General features: G+C 35.0%; 1 protein-coding gene across 3 annotated transcripts in view; it reads right to left on the bottom strand.

Annotated features, from left to right (window-relative positions):
- Nucleotides 1-23190, bottom strand: part of CEP112 (centrosomal protein 112) — a 430862-nt gene that overhangs the window by 355112 nt on the left and 52560 nt on the right. For all 3 annotated transcript variants that reach the window (XM_075994691.1, XM_075994693.1, XM_012747355.2), the window contains 2 exons: nucleotides 8929-8976; nucleotides 8584-8661 (listed from right to left, as the gene is read on the bottom strand). In XM_075994691.1, coding sequence (XP_075850806.1) covers nucleotides 8584-8661; nucleotides 8929-8976 — 126 coding nt within the window. The remainder of the gene's footprint in view (nucleotides 1-8583; nucleotides 8662-8928; nucleotides 8977-23190) is intronic.

The raw sequence follows: 23190 nt of genomic DNA, 5'->3' as shown, positions 1-23190 counted from the left end.
TAGAATAGATTTATCAACAAAATGGCAAGAAGTTGTGGCAAATTAATAGAAAGCAGTGCAAACAACCTACTATAGCTATATGGCACAACATGGATGAATGTCTCCAACATACTACTGAGCAAAAGAAACAAGACACAAAAGAATTTATAAAGTTTAGTTCTGTTTATATAAAGTTCAAAATTGATAAAATAAAAATATTTTCATTTTTAAAGATGCTGATATTAGTGCTAATATCAATTTAAAAGCAAATAGGTGGAAATTATCATCAGAAATATAAGGATAGTAATTACTTTTAGGGAAGATGGAAGAGATTAAAGGGTCAGACAGCAGGCTTCTGGGATATTGGCAATGATCTAATCCTTGCCTGAGTGGTGGTTACAATCATATTCCTTCATATAATTATTTATTAAATTTTGTGACATTGTATGTATCTGAATGATATATTTCATATGAATGTTTAACAATACCTGTTCTCTAATTTCTTATGTCAATTAACTATGGATCTCTTTATTTTGTATTTAATTAAATTCTACATTTAACTAGCAGACTCACAGAAAAAAGTCTAATTGGCAACATATGTAAGAAAGAAGCAGCATCCATTTTTAGGCAACAGGTAGGAACATTCAATGTAGACAGAGGTAAAGGTCAAAGGAAATTTTCTATTTTATTTCACAAAAAGAACAATTTCTATCTGTAGGTGATTTTATTTCCTTCTTTACATGTCTCTGTTTTTCAAAATTCTTCAATAAAAGTGCACATAAATTATTTTAAAATCAAACATGCTACTTTAAAAGACAGAGGAACTAAGTTCTCACATTGGGACAACTCAGCATATGCTTTTAAATATTTTATGATGGAGAAAAAACATGATAAAAAAAAATGTCATCAAGAGCCAGGCATGGTGGCTCATGCCTATAATCCCAGCTCTTTGAGAGGCTGAGGCAAGGAGGATCACTTGAGCCCAGGAGTTCGAGGCTACAGTGAGCTATGACCAGTCACTACACTCCATCCTAAGCAACACAGCAACACCCTGTCTCTAAAAAAAAATTTTTAATTCATCAAAACAAGTCAGAAATGAGTAGGTAATTGCACAAAGTTATTTTTAGAAAAATATACAATGGATATATTTTAAGATGGAATAAGTTAATGTTTACACATAAACTACTCAATGATGCTAGAAATATTTTTACAATATGCCAAAAGAAAAACAAAAAATAAGCATGTGGAAAAAAATAAAGCCACACACATTTAAAAATGAATCTCTGATGCAATATATGATAGCTTTAAATGTTTTTTTCTTTCTTCTTTCCAAACCTATGTGGGTAGCATTGGGATGTTTACTCCTGCCCCAAGTTGTCATCCTAAAAAGTACAGATATTATTTCATGAAAGACAAAAAAAAAATGCTTAAGCCACTACTTCTTTTCAATTCTTTTAATTATTTTATGGTAAGCAGCCTCAGTAGGAATAAGTAACACAAAATCAATTTTTTTAAAAAAATGGTTGGGAATGACTTGGAATAATTTTAAAAATATTTCATGACAGTTATAAAAAAGAAAAGAAAGAAATTCAAAACAAGAGCTTAAAAGAAGGTATGTTTGATTATAAGAAGTATTACCCCCAAAGGCTTTTTATAATGTAATTCAATTTTATTTCAACAGTTTTTAAACACCATGATTGTACAAGAAACAAAACCCTGAGATTGGTGTCAGCAAGATGGCAACTAGGACTTCTAAGCACTTGTCTTCCTGAGGAAAAATCAATTTGAGCAACTATCCACACACAAAAATACCTTCACAAGAACTAAGGAAACCAAATGAAACATTATAGCACCTAGGCATAGTGCAGAAATTTCAAAAATACACATTGAAGTGGGTAGTTTTACATTACCGGTATCATCCATCCCCTAGCTTCAGGCAGCATGGGCGTGAAGAGAGATACCCTCCACTTGGGGGAAGATTAGAAAAGTGAGCACTGTAAACTTTGCCTCAAACCCTATCACTGTGCCAGTCCCAGTAAAACTCATTATCAGGCAGACCCCTGTGGCCCCAGACTCCAAGCCAGTACCCCAAGAGTGAGCCTACAGGCCTACCCTTGTACAAGGTGGAATCTAACAACCCCAGGCTCCAAACTTGCCCAGGAGATTTGGTCCCCAGGTCCCACCCACAGCCATGCCAGTCCCAGCAGCCCTGGAATCCAAACTGACCCCAGTGCTGGGCCAACCCCAGCAGCCTAAGCTTTGGGTTCAACCTAGAGCCAGGCCAGCCCCCACAGACCTAGGTTCCAGGTCAGGCTCTGCAACCCAGACTCCAGGCCAGTACCCATGGACTAGGCTTCTAGGTCTACTCTGGAACCAGGCCAGATCCTGCAGCCCAAGTTCTGGGCCAGCCCAGCAGACTCAGATCACACTCAGCACCAGGTCGGCTCCCATAACCCCAAGCTTCAGGCCTGATTAGGTACCAGGCCAGGGCCTTCCGTCCCAAGCTCCAGACATGTCCCAAGATTCAGAGCTAGGTCAGCCCGCACAGCCCAGGCTACAAACCCACCCCAATACCCAGTCAGCATCACTGGACCAGTCTGGTGCCTAGGGCCTCAACCTCTAGGCCAACCCATATGGACACCTCATACCCCAGCAAAACCAGGATCTAAGCCTGGCTAGCAGACCCGGCGGTCAGGCCCATCTCAATAGACCCTGGTAACAGGCTAGCCTCCATGGACCAAGATTCCTGCAGATGCATGACCCAGATGGGGTCATATGGACTCAGGCCCCTGTGTACTCAGGCCCCAGTGGAACAAGGAATCAGGCCCACTGGAATTCCAATAAGCTAACAGTGGTTTTCAGTGGAAATTTTGCAGGCCAGTAGAGAGTCGGATGACATATTCAAAGTACTGAAAGAAAAAACTGCCAATCAAGAATACCATAAGCAGCAAAACTATCTTTCAAAAATGAAAAACAGATAAAGATTTTTCCAGACAAAAAAAAGCTGAGGAAGTTGATTACCACCAGATCCATCTTACAAGAAATGCTAAAGGGAAACCTTGAAGCTGAAAGTAAAGGATACTAGTGAGTAACACAAAAACATATGAAAAGATAAAACTCACTGGTAAAAGTAAGTACACAGCCAAATTCAGAATATTCTAACACTGTAACGGTATGGAAATCATTTATATCCATAGTAGGAAGATATTATATTAAACATAATAATATATATATAATAATTTCTTAAGAGACATACAATATAAAAAGATATAAATCTTTATACATCAAAAACACAAAATTAAGGGAGAGTAAAAGTATAAAGTTTTCATATGGAAGAAAGTTAAGTTATTATCAGCTTAAAGTAGCCAATTATAAGATGTTTTATGTAAGCCTCATGGTAACCACAAAGCAAGAATCTATAGTAGTTGCACAAAACACAAAAAGAAAGTATTCAAAGCATACCACCACAGAAAACCATCAGATCACAAAGGAAGACAGCAAGAGAGGAAGAATGGAACAAAATATCTACAAAACAGCCAGAAAACAAATTCTAAAATGGCCATAGCAAGTGCCTACCTATCAAAAATTACCTTGAATGTAAATGGAGTACATTATCCAATCAAAAGACATAGAGTAACTGAATGAGTGAAAAAATAAAACCCAACCATATGTTGCTTAAATTTCATGTTTAAGGATACACATAGACTGAAAATGAAGGGATGGGAAAAGATATATCATGTAAATGAAAATAAAAAGAAAGCAAGGGTAGATATACTTATATCAGATATATTTATATCAGATAAAATAGACTTTAAGTCAAAACTGTATAGACACATGAGGTTATTATAAATTGATAAAGGCCTTATTTCATCAAGAGCATATAACATAAATATATATTCACCCAACATGAGAGCACCTAAATATATAAAGCAAATATTCACAGATATGAAGTAAGAGAAAGACTATAATATATTAATAGAAGCCTTCAATATCATACTTTCAGCAATGAAAAGATCGTCCAGACAGAAAATCAATGAGGAAGCATCAGATATAAATTATGCTTTAAGGCAAATGAACATAAAACACATTTATAATGTGTACCATTCAACGGCATCAGAATACACATTCTTCTCATGCACACGTGAAATATTCTCCAGCATGGACCGTATGTTAGTCCACAAAACAAGTCTTCACAAATAGAAGACTGAAATTATATCAAGTATCTTTTCTGACCACATGCTTGGAAACCAGAAATCAGTAACAGGAAGAATCTCAGAAAATTCAAAATATATGGAAATTAAACAACATGTTCCCGAACAACCAATAGGTCCAAGAAGAAATTTTGAAATATCTATAGACAAACAAAAATAAAAACCAACATACCAAAACTTATGGGACACAAGAAAAGTGGTTCTAAGAGGGAAGCTGGTAGCAATAAATGTCTACATCAAAGAGAAGAAAGATCTCAAACAGGCTGTGCGCGGTGGTTCATGCCTGTAATCCTAGCACTCTGGGAGGCCGAAGTCGGTGGATTGCTTGAGGTCAGGAGTTCGAAACCAGCCTGAGCAAGAGGGAGACCCGTCTCTACTATAAATAGAAAGAAATTAATTGGCCAACTAATATATATAGAAAAAATTAGCCGGGCATGGTGGTGCGTGTCTGTAGTCCCTGTACTCGGGAGGCTGAGGCAGCAGGATTGCTTGAGCCCACGAGTTTGAAGTTGCTGTGAGCTGACGCCAGGGTACTCACTCTAGCCAGGGCAACAAGCGAGACTCGGTCTCAAAATAAAAAATTAAAAAAATAAAAAAGAAAGATCTCAAACAACTTAACATTATACCTCAAATAACAAGGAAAAAAACAAACCAGGTCCAAAGTTCATACAAGGAAGGAAATCATAAATATCAGAGCAGAAAAAAATGAAATAGATACTAGAAAAAAAATAGAAAATTAGTGAAATTAACAGCTTTTTAAAAGATAAATAAAATTGACAAAACATTAGCTTGACTAAGAAAAAAGACAAGATTCAAATAAATGAAAATAGAAATTAAAGAGAAGATATTAAATCTGATACTACAGAAATACAAAGGATCATAAAAGACTATTATGAACCATTATACACCAACAAATTGGATAGCCTACCTACCATGACTGAATCATGAAGAAATACAAACTCTGAACAGACCAATAACAAGCAAGGAGATTGACTCGTTAATAAAAAACTTCTCAACAAACAAAAGCCCAGGACCTAATGGCTGCACTGCTGAATTCTACCAAACATTCAAAGAAGAACTAATACCAATCCTGCTCAAACTCTTCCAAAAAATTAAAGTGGAGGGAACACTTCCAAACTTATATTATGAAGCCAATGTTATCCTGATACCAAATCCACACAAGGACACAAGGAAACAAAATTACAGGCCAATATTCCTGATGAAAATAGATTCAAAATTCCTCAAGAAAATGCTAGCAAGCTGAATTCAACAGCATATTCAGAAGATCATTCACCATGATCAAGTGATTCAAGGATAGTTCAGCATATGCAAATATATAAATGAGAAATACCATATTAACAGAATGAAGGACAAAAAAAACATAATCATCTCAAAAGACACCAAAAAATCATTTAACAAAATTCAACATCTTTTCATGATAAGAACTTAACAAATTAGGTATAAAAGAAATGTACCTCAGCACAGTAAAGGCCATACATGACAAGCTCACTGATAACACCATAATCAATGGTGAAAAATCAAAAGCTTTTCCTCTGAGATCAGGAATAAGATAAGGATGCCTACTCTTGCCACTTCTATCCAAAATAGTACTGATGATCCTAGCCAGAGCAATTAGACAAGAGAAAGAAATAAAAGGCATCCAAATTGAGAAGAAGGAGGTAAAATTGCCTCTGTTTGCAGACAATACGATATTACATATAGAAAATCCTAAAGACTCCATTGAAGCTATTAAAACTAATAAATTAATTCAGTAAAGTTACAGAATTTAAATCAACATATAAAAATCAGTAGCCTTTCTATACATTGACAACAAACTATCCAAAAGAGAAATCAAACAAAAGCAATCCTGTTTATAATAGGTATAATAATAATAATAAAGTATTTAGAAATAAATTTGATCAGGGAGTGAAAGACCTATAAACTAAAAACTATAAAACATTGATAAAAGAAATTGAAGACACAAATGGAAAGATATTCTGTGTTCGTGGATCAGAAGAATTAGTATTGTTAAAATGTCCTTGCTACCAAAAGCAACCTGCAGATTTAATGCAATGCTATCAAAATTCCAATGGCATTTTTCACAGAAATAGAAAAAAACCCCTAAAATTTGTATGAAACCACAAGAGATCCCAAATAACCAAAGTAATCTTGAACAAAAAGAACAAAGCTGAAGGCTACATGCTACCTGGCTTCAAAATATACCACAAAGCTACAGTAATCAAAACAGCATGGGAATAGCAAAAAAAAAAAAAAAAAGACACAGACCAACATAAGAGAACAGAGAGTCCATTAATAAACCGACACCTTTACAGTCAATTAGTTTTTGACAAAATGACAAGAACACGCAATGAGGAAAGGACAGTCTCTTCAATAAATGATGCTGGGAAAACTGGACATCCGCCTGAAAAGAAAGAAATTAGACCCTTCTCTCATACAAAAATCAACTCAAAACAAATTAAAGATTTAAATGTAATACCTGAAACTGTAAAATTAGAAGAGAACATAGGAGAAAAGCTCCATGTTTGTCTGGGATATGATTTATTGGATGTGAGCACAAGAGAATAATCAACAAAAGAAAAATAGACAAATGGGATTACTTCAAATTTAAAAGTTTCTGCATAGCAAAGGAAAGAATTAATAGAGTAAATAACCTACAGAATGGGACAATATATTTGCAAACCATATATCTAATAAGGAGTTAATACACATTATAAGGAACTCAAACGATTCAATATAAGTATACAAATAACCCAGTTAAAAATGAGCAAAGGATCTGAATAGACATTTCTCAAAAAGACATACAAATGACCAACAGGTATATGAAAAATTGCTCAATATTACTAATCATAAGGGAAATGCTAATTAAAATCATATTGGGATAGCACCCCATACCTGTTAGAATGACTATTATTGAAAAGACAAAAGATAACAAGTGTTGGAGAGGATGTGGAGAAATGGGAACACTTGCACACTGTTGGCAGTAATGTAAATTAATACAGCCATTATGAGAAACACTACGAAAGTTCCTCAAAAAGTTTTAAAATAGAATGACCATATGATCCAGCATTCTCACTATCGGTATAGATCCAAAGGAAATAAAATCAGTATGTCAAAGAGATACTTCTATGTTAATTGCAGCATTATTCACAATAGCCAAAAATATGGAATTAATCTAAGTGCCCATCAGTGGCTAAATGGATAAAGAAAATGTAAAAAAAAAAATTATATATATATATATATATATAAAATGAAATACTATCCAGTCTTAAAAAAGAAAATAATCCTGTTATTCAGGACAACATGGATGAACCTAGAGGACATTATGTTAAATGAAATAAGCCAGGTACAGAAAGACAAATACTACATGATTGCACTTATATGTGTAATCTAAAAAAGTTGAACTCACAGGAGTAAAGAATAGAATGGTGGTTACCAGAGGCCAGGGGACACCATGTGGTTAGGGAGATGTAGGTCAAAGGATACAAAATTTAAGTGAGATGGAAAGAATAAGTTCTAGACATCTATTGTACAACATGGTTTCTTCAGTTAATAATAATACATTGTATTTTAAAAATAACTGAGAGTACATTTTAAGTGTTCTTATCAAAAAAGTGGTATATGAGGTAATTCATATGTCAATTAGCTCAATTTATCCATTCCACAATGTATACATATTTCAAAACATGTTGTACATGATAAGTATGTACAATTTTTGTCAATTAAAAAAAGAAAACTCTGCATGCCTTCAATTGGAGCTATAAAGTGACACAGAATATTACTGAGATCAGTAGTAATAATTCTACCAGACTGAAATTTAAAATAACAAAATAGCCCTTCCTCCTTCATTATGAGCAAAAATAAAGGAATGCTGATAATGCTCCTTGGAATATCTAAGAGAAAATATATAAATGCCTTTTGTGATATTTTTTAAACAGAGTGGTAAGAAAATTCTATCACACTGAAAAGAACCACATTGAAATTGAACTTCAAGAAATCATAGAAGCCTCCTCAGGAAAATGAAAGAAAAATAAAATAAAAATGAAAAATATAATTATTTAAATAAATTTACTAGAGGACAAAGATATTGATTCTAAAAACTGCCATTTCCCCCACCTCCCTGAAAATCCAGAACTGACAGAAGAGAGTGCCTCAGCATACCCTGTCTAGGAGTGGAGCTGAGACACATAAGGTAAGAGATGAGCACTTGAAAAAGAGAACGACAGACTCTGCCTATCCTGCATCATGATTATATATTTGCTTCAAAGACAATCTCTTCCTACCATGTATCATTATTATATTAACTAGAACCTAAAAACTCATATTAGACAAAATATTAAAACAATTAAGTACATCAGAAACATCTCAATCCTACCTCTTTCTCATGCATTCGAGAGAAGAAATGATCGTCGTGGAGACTGCTAGATTTCCTCAGGCTGAATTTGGGAGTCATCTGTTGAATGATTAAGAGTTAGTTAATATTTTTTTCAGATCTGGTTTATCCTTAATCCAAACGTAAACTTCTAAACTTCCTGAAGCCCACACCAAAATAATATTAACATTGGAAGAAAAAAGTGATTAATTCCCTTCCACGTTATAGAATTAAAAAATTATTATGCTTCATAATACAGATATACAATATTTATTGTAAATAACTTAATGATTATTTTTATTTAAAAATGCCTGTCCCTAGAAAAAGTCCAACAGATCCCCCACGTACCAGAGAAACTGGGATAGGCTTCTGTCTTAGATAGCGAGGATTTTCTATCTGAAAATTTAAAAATAAAATATACATTTATTTATTTTGGAGTTTTAATTATTATTTGATAAAATGCAGAATTAAACTGCCATAAGAATACATTTTCTATGTGTCTTAATATTTAATTCATTTTTCAGAATGGGTATTGTATAATATATTTTTAATGGCTGCCTAACAAATAAAATGTAAAACACAAACTCTTGCATGCATATTAATAAATGCATCCTTATGACCCTCTCACTTCCTAACTGCCCAATCTCATCTTCCACTTCTCTTCACCTCCACATTTTATACTCCCAGAATCCCAAATGACTTATATAGGACATGATAGGTCTTTTTGTGCCTCTGTTCATTTCTCTGCCCACCCCTCCCATCTAAATAAACACACATTTATTAATTTTTCAAGTCTCAATTTAATCACTATGCTCCCAGATATATTTGGTATATGAATCCTTAAACATAGCTCCATGATAGCAAAGAGAATACAAAATTCATTTGAGACTCTCCCTACATCGACCTTTTCATGCTCATCTATCCCCCAACATACCCTACATTCTAAGGACACCAAACAACTGGTTTTACCTTGAAAACACTATATTCTCTCCTACATCTGAGTCTTTGCAACCTGGAATGTTATCCTTCCAACTTCTTAACTTAATCAAGACTCACAGTTTAGAAATCATTGCTTCCAGGAAACTTAGGTCCTACTATCCCAATAGTACCCTGGACACTTGTCCACTTTTACGATATAGCATCCATGTTCTTCCAAAGACTGTGGACTTTGAAAACAGACACTACAGCTGCCTTGTTCACTACTCTGTCCCTAGCATCCACCACAGTGTCCAAAAAAGATTCATCAGAAAGAAAGAAACAAAGGAAGAAAGGGTGGAGCAAACTGTACCTGATTCTACCCTCTTAACAGCTCCTAAAGTATCCTGTGTCCACTCTCCCATAACCATTAAATAATACTTTTAAGTGTTTACATTTCCACATCTGTCCTTGATCAGAATGAATATAAGGATAATGTCTTTTCAATTTTGTATCCCTGGTATCTAAGGGGATAATAGCCTTTCAACGAAATATTTATTGAATTAATATACTACATGATAAAATAGATACATTGATTATTATCCCTACTATTTCATTCACAAATAAAGTGATAATTAAAAATCATTCCTATGGAAGTCTAATTTCTTCACATCATAGACTCACAATTTACTACATGGACAATTTCACAATGTACAAGAACATTAACCATTACTTCAACCTACAGTAGTGCTTCTCACTGTAGAGTATACTCTGAGGATCAAGTGATAAACTTTTTCAAATATATATCATTGGGCTCCACTCTCCATTGTGTTTTCAAAAATCTCCCCAAATGATTTATTGTACTTAAAAATCACTGAAGATGAATAGTTCACACCTAACTTGGCAATAAAGGTAAGGATCAGTTAATCAAAAAATACAGAGGCAATAAAATTAAAAATAGAACTTGAGTAAAATGTGAAACCAGCAGAATTAGATCCTAAGCCAAACCAGAGTGATACCATAAAAAAAGTGCCTCAGGGCTCTAGTAGTGGTAGAACATAAATATTATAAAATATTGACCTGCCATCCAGGTGCAGTGGTTCATGCCTATAATCCCAGCACTTTGGGAGACCCACGTAAGAGGATCACTTGAGGCCAGGAGTTTGAGACCAGCCTTAGCAACACAGAGAGACCTTGTCTCTACAAAAAAAAAAAAAAAAAATGTTTTTAATTAGCTGGGCATGGTGGCACGTATCTGTAGCCCTAGCTACTCAAGAAGCTGAGGCATGAGGATCACTTGAGCCCAGGAGTTCAAGGCTGCAACAAGCTATGATCGTGGCACTGCATTCCAGCCTGGATGATAGAGAACCTGTCTCAAAATAAAATAAAATAAAATATTGACCTGTCAAGTAGAGTGGTCTATTTTAAGTGGGCCACAGAAAAATCCAGACAGATCAGAATGCTAAAGACAGAGGTATAAAAGGTGGGGCTTGAAAAGTGTGAAGAGCAAGAAAAGGCAGTCTTAAGAAGGATCCACTTCTGGGACAGAGAGAGGCATCTTGAAAGGAAAGTTGTCCATGATGAAGGGAAAGAAAAATGTAGTTGAAGATATGGGCCCTACAGAAATAAGACAGAATCAAAGAATCAAGAGATGACAGGCTAAAATGACAACCACAAAAGGTATCATTTATTAAGAAACTAAACTACAGTGTTGCAGGAGAAGAGGGACTTCTGGAACCAAGAAATAAAGTAAGCCATCCAAACTATCACTTTCTATGTAATTGTTATCTCCCAAACAAGGGTTTGTTTGCTTGGCAGGTATCAGGCCAATGGACATAGCCAAGTCAGTTATAGCAAGGGGATTTTATTACTTGGCACAAGTAAAGAACAGAATGGAAATAGTTCCCAAAGCAGTGTGTCCCTGAACAAGGGGGGAATTGGGCTGATTTTATAGTCAGAGGGTACTGAGGCATGTTCTGATAGTATCCTGCAATCGGGTGATACCAGGAAGCCTGCTCTGACTAGATCCTGCCATGTGGTGATGCCAGGGCTTGAGCTGATCAGATCCTAGATCCTGCTATGTAGTGTCCACTTCTTAATCAGTCCCTGCTCCTAGGTCTGAGCACTTGGGTTCCATCTAGTGTATGCTTGATTTATCTGGGCATACTTGGGTTACATGACCTTCAACCTAGGGGTCCAGGGCAACTGAAAAACTACTTATAACTTCAATACATAAAAGTGGAACCAGATTAGTGTGGTGCTATTGCTTGTTCAGAAAACTCTAACAAATCATCATGAACAGAAAAAAGAATCCCATATCCATAAAAACTAACTATAAAAATAGAAAATCAGGCCGGGCGTGGTGGCTCACACCTGTAATCCTAGCACTCTGGGAGGCCGAGGCAGGTGGATGGCTCAATGTCAGGAGTTCGAAACCAGCCTGAGCAAGAGTGAGACCCTGTCTCTACAAAAAATAAAAAGAAATTAATTGGCCAACTAAAATATATAGAGAAAATTAGCCGGGCATGGTGGCGCATGCCTGTAGGCCCAGCTACTCGGGAGGCTGAGGCAGAAGGATCGCTTGAGCCCAGGAGTTAGAGATTGCTGTGAGCTAGGCTGACGCCATGTCACTCTAGCCTGGGCGACAGAGTGAGACTGTCCCCCCCAAAAAAATTAGAAAATTAAAACCAAGAGGGTTTTTAATAACCTCATTATAAAATATATCAATATAAAAATGAATAAAGGAGCAAGAATAGCCAAGACATGTTTGATCAAAAAAATCAATATGTAGCAATTTACAGATATAATAAAACTATATTAATGAAGACAAACCAATAGAACCAACTAGAAAACATCAGAAGGAAACTCAAGTATATATGAGAATGTGATCTGTGAAAGATCTAGCATTACAAATTATTGATAATATAAGGGCATGTTCAATAAATAGAAGAAAACAAAATCAAATTGCTTCCTCACACCATATATAATAAATTCCCAATGGATTAAACATTTATCAGTAAAAGCAGAACTATGAAAATTTTTAGGAGACAATTTAGGAGAATGACTTTATGGCCTCAAGATAGAGAAGATTTCTTAAACAAGAAACAAAAAAAGCATAAGCAAGAAAGAAATAAATTTGACCACTTTAAATCAGAACTTCTCTCCAAAAAAGATATCATAAAGAAAGTGTAAAGACAAGCCATGAAGTGTGAGATGTTTGCACAAATGATTGGTCTCCAAATGTGTAAAGAAGGCCTTTAAAAAGCAATGAAAGGCCAGGCGTGAGGTCAGGCACAGTGGCTCACACCTGTAATCCTAGCACTCTGGGAGGCCAAGCTCAAGATCACTTGAGCTCAGGAGCTTGAGACCAGCCTGAGCAAGAGCAAGACGCTGTCATTACTAAAAATAGAAAATTAAGCTGGGTGTGTGGTGCGTGCCTGTAGTCCCAGCTACTTGGGAGGCTGAGGCGGGAGGATTGCTTGAGCCCAGGAGTTTGAGATTGCTGTGAGCTACGCTGATGTCATGGCACTCTACTCAGGGCAACAGAGCAAGACTCTGTCTCAAAAAAAAATTCAATGAAAAATGGATAAACACCACACTAGAAAAAATGGGAAAAAACTTGGGGCACATTTTACTGATAAGAAATTATGAATGGTTAATAAACATATGAAAATATGCTCAATCTGTTTAGCAATATGAAAAATACAAGTTAATATCATAATGAAATACCATGTTTCCCTAAAAATAAGACAGGGTCTTATACTTATTTTTCCTCAAGAAGACACCCTAGGGCTTATTTTCCGGGGATGTGTTATTTTCCCCTCAAAGCCTCAGCTTGCAGCACGCACAGGATGGCCGGGACCTGACAGGGGAAGCTGACCTTGTTGGTGGGGCTGCCCACACCTTTCCAGTCACCTCTGGGATAGTAGCTATCATGATAGGGCAGATGAGGGCTGCTCGTCTTCTTTATGAAATGCTTGGGTTGTGCAGATAGGCTGCATAGCCACGCCCATCACTAGGTCTTTTTTTCTGGGTAGGGTTTATATTGTGCAAATGCTTAGAAATCCTGCTAGGGCTTATTTTATGGGTAGGTCTTATTTTCGGGGAAACATGGTATTTTACAATTTTATAGATTGATATACTTTAAAATTTTAACAATAAAAATGTTCAAGATATAAAGCACTACTAGTTAGTGTATGAATTAGTATATTACTTTGGGAAACAATATTAAATAAAAATAATAATACAATGTCCTTAAATATTGTACCAGAGAAAAAGGCATATTCTTCAGTAGATAAGACAGTACTATATGTAACTGCTCTTTGAAAAATCAAGACACCAAATTTCCAGCAGACAGCAAAGTACACTCAATTAAATATTTATTGTCTGACAGTATATATGTGAAAAATAAGTAATCATTTTCTATTTTGGGAATGCAGGAAAGCAGCATAGAAAGTAAGCTCTTCAAAGACAAACATGATTCTACAAATACATAAAACCCTAATTCATGAAGCAGAATTAAATATAAGGTAAAAAATAAAAAAGAGGAAACAGGAATTCAAAAATGTTCAAGCTCTAATTAAGTTTAAAATTTAAAACCAAAAGCCAAGAAAACCATCTGTGACTTATTTTTACCCAGTTCTACATTTATAAGAATACAAAATATTGGTTTAGCTAATTACAATGTTGCATTTAAACTACACAAAAGTCATTCCTATTTCATCCTCTTCATCTTTAAAAGCCATTAAATAAAAAAGTTAAAGACTCATTCTAGTACTATAAATTTCCTTCTCAAGTTGACTAAAAGAAATAGAAAATGTCTATTCTAATTTTTAAAGGTAACAATGAACACTGTAAACAAGTACCCAATATTCAGTTTTTATTCATTTATAATACATTAAGTTTGTCTCATAACCACTTTTAATATGCAATGGGAATTATTCATAGTAAAGCACGTTCCTGAGTCTATTTGAGGGAAATAAGCAATCTATTTTCTGATTTTGTAACAGCAGCCAGATGTGCTTTGAAGTTGAATGTTCCCACTTTGTAATCCACAAGTAACATGGACTTGAAGCAATCTGTAAACAGTCTTAACATTTATTTTCTTCATGCTCCTTTAGAAAACTTCTTGTTCTCTCATACTACCCCAAGAAAGAATACCACAATAAAGAATGTCTAAAATGGAAGAAAAATAAAGAACTTATGGGAAACATTGAAGTCTAAGAATATTATACATGAAGCAAAGCCAAATATAATTAAGTTCCAATGGCATAAATAAATAATGCATCTGCACATTTCTTGTTTAAGAAGCAAACAGAATCACAACAACGAAATACATAATAATTTAAGCTAGACATGAAAACAGATATCTGAATGCTTTCTAAAGAAAACTGGCTTTTGACATTTTATTTTGTTTAGTTTTTTAGCAGATTTGCTTGTTTGGTTACAATGGGTTTTCCGTCAGTTTGTTTTTTAATATTATTCAGGATTTGGTCAAACTGACATAATCAAATACCCGTTTATAGACTAATGTTGATCAACTAGAGAAGTTTTATGTTTCCAGAAAAATTAAAAGGCACTTTATTTGATATATTAACTGTATTAGAGGAAAAGACATTATTAAGTAGTACATGACCAACAATATAACTAAAATAAATGTTTTTATTTTTTAATATATTTTTTATTTCAGAATATTACAAGGGTACACACATTGGTTACATAAATTGCTTTAGTACTGCTTGAGTCAAAGTTATAAGTGAGCCCATCACCCAGATAGTGTGCATTGTACCCATTAGGTGTGAATTTACCACCCCCACCTGCTGGATTTCCGATGAATGTTATTTCCATATATGAACATATGTGTTGATTACTTCCAATTTAATGGTGAGTACATGTGGTGTTTGTTGTTTCATTCTTGTGATACTTCACTTAGAATAATGGTCTCCAGTTTCATCCAGGTTAATACAAGAGGTATTAGCTCACCATTTGTTTTAATGGCTGAGCAGTATGCCATGGCATGCATATACCACATTTTCTTAATCCACTTGTGTACTGATGGGCACTTGGGTTGTTTCCACTTCTTTGCAATTGTGAATTGTGCTACTATATACATTTGAGTATAGGTATCTTTTTTTATAGAATGTCTTTTTTTCTTTTGTATAAATACCCAGTAGTGTGATTGCTGGATCAAATGGTAGTTCTACTTTTAGTTCTTTGAGGTATCTCCATACCATTATACTTTCCACAGAGATTGTACTAGTTTGCAGTCTGACAAATAGTGTATGAGTGTTCCTATCTCTCCACATCTGTGCCTCAGCATTTGTTGTTTTGTGACTTTTTGATAAAAGCCATTCTCACTGGAGTTAAGTGATATCTCATTTGGATTTTGATTTGCATTTCCCTGATGATTAGAGATGTTGAGCATTTTTTCATATATTTATTGGCCGTTAGACTATCTTCTTTTGAAAGGTTTCTGTTCATATATTTTACCCACTTTTTAATGGGATTCTTTGTTTTTAAATCATAGCATCAATCTGAAGAACTGCCAAAACTCTCTCTATAGTAAAAAATAAATTTGGTCTTCAATGCCAAATTGATTATTCTCCAAAATTATGTTTTTAAGTCAATATTTTAGAACTTTAAAAACATTTTTGCAGAGAAATAATACTGCAAATCAATGCACATTCATTAGTTTACCCAAAACATTGAAACATCTAAGGAGAATAAATAAAATACAGGTATAAAAATACAGTCCATTGACACAAAGAAAAGCAAGTGAGCCAAAGGAACAAAACAGAAACAGACATACTCTGTCACCTGATTTATGAGACAAATAACACTGTAGCATAAAAGGGAAAGAATGATCTTTTCAATAAATGGTAGTGCCACTCATATATACATAAGGAATCAAAATAAATCTTAACTTCCTATCTTACAACATATACAAAAATCACCTTCAGATTATCTGTAGCTCTAAATAGGAAAAGTAAGGCAATAAAGTGGCAGGCACGGTGGCTCACGCCTGTAACCCTAGCACTCTGGGAGGCCGAGGCAGGTGGATTGCTCAAGGTCAGGAGTTCAAAACCAGCCTGAGCAAGAGCGAGACCCCATCTTTACTATAAATAGAAAGAAATTAATTGGCCAACTAATATATATAGAAAAAATTAGCCAGGCATGGTGGCACATGCCTGTAGTCTCAGCTACTCGGGAGGCTGAGGCAGAAGGATTGCTTGAGCTCAGGAGTTTGAGGTTGCTGTGAGCTAGGCTGACGCCATGGCACTCACTCCAGCTTGGGCAACAAAGCAAGACTCTGTCTCAAAAAAAAAAAAAAAAAAAAAAAGACAATAAAGTTCTAGAAGAAAACATAAAAGAACATCTTCAGGATCTTAAGATAGTTAAAAGATTTCTTAAACAGGACACAAAATAGCACTAACCATAAAGAGAAAAAAATGATAAAATGAATTGGATTAAAATTTAAAATTTCTGTTCATCAAAGACACTGGTAAGAGAATGAAGAAAAGCAGTAACATGAAAGAAAGCATAATACTATGTTCCAAAAAGACTCTTTATCCAGAATAGATAAAAGCTTTTACTTATCAATGACAAAAAGGAAGACAACTCCACAGAAAAACTGACAAATCTTTAAGTAGGCACATCATTCTGAGAAGCTATTCAAATTGGCAATAAACATATTAAAAGGTACCTAACTTTATTAGTCATCCAGAAAATGCATATTAAAATCACACAATGCAATATCACTAACCACTCTCAGGAATGGCTAAATTTTTTTTTTATTTCGGCATATTATGGGGGTACAGATTTTAAGGTTTCAATAAGTGCCCATTTCCCCCCCTCCCCCCACAAGTCTGAGTCTCCATCATGACCATCCCCCAGATGGTGCACATCTCACTCATTATGTATGTACATACCTAAATTTTTTAAATTAAGAAAAAAATTAACTGACAATACCAAGTATTAGAAAAGAAGTAGAGCAAGGAAAACTGGCACACACTGCCAATGAGGATGGAAATTGGCATAACCACTTTGGAAAACTGTCTAGCAGTATCTACTATATCAGTTAGCTTTTGCTGCATAACAAATCACCCCAAAGCTTCATGGCTTACAACTACAACCAATTTATTTAGCTCACAATTCTGTGAGTTAGCAACTGGGCAGCTCATCCACAGTAACATCTCAGCTGGACTTACTTGTGTGTCTGCATTACCTACATGACAGTTGCCCCTGGGTGACTAAACAGGGTGGGTCTCAGTAAGCTCTAAATGAAGGCACACTGAGTAGAATAGCCAGCCTTCCCACATTTCTCACAGGGACAGCAGAGGGGGAAAAAAAATTTGACCCAGCAAAGAATCAGTAAAAATTAGACCCAGTTGCAAGACTAGGGAAGGGGGAAGGATGAAAAAAGTAGTTACCAAGTTTTCCTTGAAATTTGTACTGCACCTTACATACCAATTCATTTTATATACCAGTAGATCCAGTATTTACCTATGATTGTTAGACCTCTGTATCTATTGTTATGATCACTTGTCAACACGCAACATCATTTTTGCCCTCTCTCATTTCTAGATCACATTGAAGACAACATAGAGTTTTCTATTTTATTGTTCTTTATAAATATCCAGCTTCTCTTTCATTGATCAGTTCTAATGGTTTGGGGGTAATTTTTTTTTTTTTTTTTGTAAGATAAAAAATTTGTGCTTTATTTAGGCACTTAGTTTGTGGCAATTTGCTATAGCAGTAATAAGAAACAAAGATGACATTCATCACAGATATTTAGAGAATATGGACCAAAAAAAAAAAAAAAAAAGAGAATATGGACCAAAAAAAAAATTAAAAAAAAAAAAAAGGTTTGGGGGTAATTTTAATTGTTTCGTTTCTGTTTTTGTTTCGACTTGGTTTGGTCTTTTTATTTCATTAAATTAAGTAAGGGATCTTTGATCCTTAGTATCACTTCGGACACATCACAGAATTTTTTAATCAAATTTTGCCATTATTCATTAAAGTCTGCACTTGGTTTTAATTACCATTTTTACACACAGCTACTCAGGAGTGTTTTTGTATTTTGTTTTTAATTTTCAGGTGAAAAGATGGATAGGGAACTATCCTTTTGATATTAATTTCTAGTTTTATTAAAATGAAGTCATTTAATTAGAATTTCTTTATATACTAATTAAATCAGTTTTATAAATATCCCATAACCATCTGAAAAGACTGTAAATTCATATCCCATTCGTTTACTTGGTTTGTCTTCTGTAACCATACTTTTTTTTTTAACTTTCAGAAAGTGCCCTACTATTTTAAAAATAAAACATGAACCACAGCAATTTCTCCCATCTCAAAACATTTTTTTAGTTCTTTCAGAAAAGGTAACTCAAGGTGAACAGTGATTTAACAAAGGAAAAATTCTACATATAGAAACAAATTTTTAATTGTTCTGACAGGCTTCAACTCTTTTACTCATTTTTAGCTATAGTTACAAATGAAAAATATACTTGCAGATTAGGAAGACAAATTATTTCATTTTCTTTAAAAAAATAAAACACAAAACAAGAAAATAAATTGTTGCCTCACAGCTGATTGGTCATGGGAAACAGCAGAATGTCTTCGTTTTTTAAATTAAAATTTACTCTATTAACAGAAACTTTATTCTTGCTAGAAAATAAAAATTTACTCTATAGTTCTATGAGCTTTAACAAATGCATACAGTGGTGTAACCAGCAAAACACAAACAAATCAGTTCCATCAAACCTAAAAAAAAATTCCCTAGTGCTACTTACACCCTTGTAGCCAAATTCTATCTCAACCCTTAACACCAAGAAACTACTAATCTGTTCTCCATCTTCATATTAATAGTTTTTCCATTTCCACAGTATCATACAAATGTAATCAGAAATACATAGCCTTTTCAGTCTTCTTCTTTCACTCAGTATAATGTATCTGAAATTCATCCACTTTGTTGTATGATTTGAGTCCTTTTTATTACTGAAAAGTATTCTACTGTATGGATGTACATGCAATTTGTTTATCCATTCTCCAACTGAGAGGCATCTGGAACTATTTGCAGTTTGGAACAATAACCCAAAAGGGTTGGGGTTGGGGGATTGCTATTATACATATTTTCTATAGGTTCTTGTATGAACACAGACTTTCATCTCACTTGAGTAAATACTTAGGAGTAACACTGCTGGGTCATGTGGTAAATGTAAGTTGTACTTTTTTAAAAAACCTGCCGAAGGTTTCCAAACTAATATTTTCCATTCCTTCCATCAAGAGGTAAGAGTTCCACTTGCTTCTCTTCACCAGCATTTGGCATTGTCAGGTTTTTCTTTGTTTTAACCATGCTAATAAATGTGTAGTGGTATCTCATTGCAGTATCTTTTGCCCCATCTTTTTATTAGGTTGTTTTCTTATTGTGGAGTTTTGAGAATTCTTATATATTCTGAAGTCACTGTCAGATATGTGATCTACAAATATTTCCCCTAGTTCCTGGTTATCAAGATAAAATTGGCCTCATGACATAAGTTTGAAAGCATTACCTCCTCTAAGAGAGATTATGCAGAATTGGTATTATTTCTCCCTTAATTATTTGATTGAGTTTACTGGTAAAACCCTCTGGGCCTGAAGTTTTCTTTGTTGTTAGGTTTTTAACTATAAATTCAATGTATTCAATAGATATAGGACTTTTCAGGTTATCTATTTCTTCTTCAGTGAAATTTGGCAGTTTGTGTTGCTCAAGGACTTGGACCCTTTCATATACACTGCCAAATTTATGCCCAGAGTTCTTTGAAGTACTCCCTTATACTTTGAGCATCTGTAGGGTCTCTTGTGAAATTTCCTCTTTTATTTCTAATGTTAGCAAATTCATTCATCTTTTTATTTTTTTTTTTTTTTTTTTTGAGACAGAGTCTCACTTGTTGCCCAGGCTAGAGTGAGTGCCGTGGCGTCAGCCTAGCTCACAGCAACCTCAAACTCCTGGGCTCAAGTGATCCTCCTGCCTCAGCCTCCCGAGTAGCTGGGACTACAGGCATGCGCCACCATGCCCAGCTAATTTTTTCTATATATATTAGTTGGCCAATTATTTCTTTCTATTTATAGTAGAGACAGGGTCTCGCTCTTGCTCAGGCTGGTTTCGAACTCCTGACCTCAAGCAATCCGCCCGTCTCGGCCTCCCAGAGAGCTAGGATTACAAGCGTGAGCCACCGCGCCCGGCCTTCATTCATCTTTTTATTCTTGGTCAGTCTGGCTAAAAGTTAATTGATTTTATTCATCATTTAAAGATCTAGCTTTTGGTTTCATTGATTTTTTTTCTTGCTTTTCCATGTTGAATTTCACTGATCTCTATTTTAATCTTTATTCTTTCCTCCAACTATTTGCTTTGGGTTTAACTTGCTCTTCTTTTGCCAGTTTCTTTAGATGGGAGCTTAGATTAATGATTTAGAGTTTTCTTCTTTTCTCTCTGGGTGCTTTCAAGATTTTCTCTGTCTTTGTCTTTCAACATTTTTAGTATGTCGCTGGGTGTGAATATCTTTGTGTATATCTGAACGTAAAGTCATTGAGCTTCTTGGATATGTAGATCGATGTTTTAAAATTTTTAGCCATTATTTTTCCAAATATGTTTTCTGCTCATTTGTCCCTCTCCTCTCATTCTGACACGCCCATTATACATATTTTGGTGCACTTAATGGTATTTCCCATTTCTCTCAAGCAATGGTCATTTTTCTTGATTCAATTTTCTCTCTGTTCTTCAGCTTACATAATCTCCATCCATCTATTTTCAAGTTATTTGATTGTTTCTTCTGCCAGTTCAAATCTACTGTTGAATCCCTATACTGATTTTTTTTCACTTCATTTATTACACTGTTTAATTCCAGAATTTCCATCTGGTTCTTTTGTTTCGTTTTGTATTTCAGACATGAGGCCTTGCTAAGATGTCCAGGCTGGAGTCTAAGATGTCCAGGCTAGAGTGCAGTGGCTACTAATAGGCACAATCATGGTACACTACAGGCTCAAACTCTTGGACTCAGAAGATTCTCCCAAGTAGCTGGGACTACAAGCATGCACCACCATGCCCAACTCTGGTTCTTTTTTATAATTTCTATGTTTTTACTGATATTCTCTATTTGATGAGACATGGTCATCATGGCTTCTTTTACTCCTTTGAACATGGTTTTCTTTAGTTCTTTGAACATATTTATAATGGTTTCTTTGAAGTCTTTGTCTGTTAAATCTGACCTCCTGACCCTCTCACAGGCAGTTTCTATTACCTGATTTTTCTCCTGTGTATAAGCCACATTTTCTTATTTCTTTTAGTGTCCTATAATTTTTTTCTTGAAAACTGGACATTTTAGGTAGTACATTGTAGTAACTATGGATATTGATTCCCCTCTCCCCACTCCAGGAATAATTTTAGTTGCTGTTTGTTTGCTTGTTTATATGTTTAGTGGCTTGGCTAGATTATTTCAGCAAAATTTATTTCCAACACAGTGTGAGGACTTTGGTGTCACTCCTCAGTGTGTGCTACTCTGGGAATGCACAGTCTCCCTGGGATGAAAGTAGTTTTTAGCTGGGCTCCTTTGACTAAGACTTCTTCTTTTACCACTGGATTATCTAGAAGTACGTTGCTTAACTTCTAAATATTTGTGAATTTTCCAAATAATTTCTGTTACTGATCTCTAGTTTAATTCCCTTATGATCATAATCATTATAATTATGTTGTGAGGTTCTGAAAAATGTTGACGTTTGTTTGTCTCAGCAGGCAAACAACTGAGTTTAAATCAGTCTGCAAGCGCCATCTCTTCTTTTGTGGACAAAAGGATTCTCTTTCACATTCTCCCAGTCTTTCTTCTAGGCCACTGGTCAAAAAGATAGCCTTCTCTGTGAGTTTTTGCTGTGCACACCCACTATACAATCCCTCAATTTGGTCCACCCTGGAGTCCAAGCTAAGAAGGAGTTAAAACAAGAAAAACAAAAACACAAACAGGAAAACAGGAAACTCCTTGCCACTGTATCATTCATTCTTCATGTTTTAACTTGTCTCTACAATCAGCCTATTATTACTTTTCAAAGTTCCCAAGTAGTTGGTTTTTGTATTTTGTCCGGAATTTTTGGTTTGAGGAGAACCAGGCTGCAATAGACTTATTCCATTATGGCCAAAAATAGAAGTTTATATTCCCTTTTAAATAAATAAATGTTGGTTGGGCATGGTAGCTCATGCCTGTAATCATAGCACTCTGGGAGGCTGAGGAGGGAGGATGGCTTGAGGTCGGGAGTTTGAGATCAGCCTCAGCAAGAGCAAGACCCTGTCTCTACGGAAAATAGAAAAAATTAATTGGCCAACTAAAAATAGAAAAAATTAGCCAGGTATGTTGGCTCATGTCTATAGTCCCAGCTACTTGGGAGGCTGAGGCAGAAGGGTCACTTGAGGCTGGGAGTTTGACGTTGTGAGCTAGACTGAAACCAAAGCACTCTAGCCCAGGCAACAGAGCAAGACTCTGTCTAAATAAAATAAAATAAAATAAAATGTCAACTTCTCAAATAAAACTCTAACCATAGTTTCACTCCCCAAACACAAGCTTTGGAAAAATGCTATAAGTATTTTTATGGCTTTGTTTTTTATGATTAATAAATAATATAAAAAAATTAAAATGTTAAGCAAATAAGCACTCATACTTTACCCCA

The sequence above is a fragment of the Microcebus murinus genome, chromosome 18, assembly GCF_040939455.1.
Source record: "Microcebus murinus isolate Inina chromosome 18, M.murinus_Inina_mat1.0, whole genome shotgun sequence".
Taxonomy (NCBI): domain Eukaryota; kingdom Metazoa; phylum Chordata; class Mammalia; order Primates; family Cheirogaleidae; genus Microcebus; species Microcebus murinus.
Note: the sequence above shows the minus strand (reverse complement) of the source record. Positions and strands in the feature narration are given on the sequence as shown.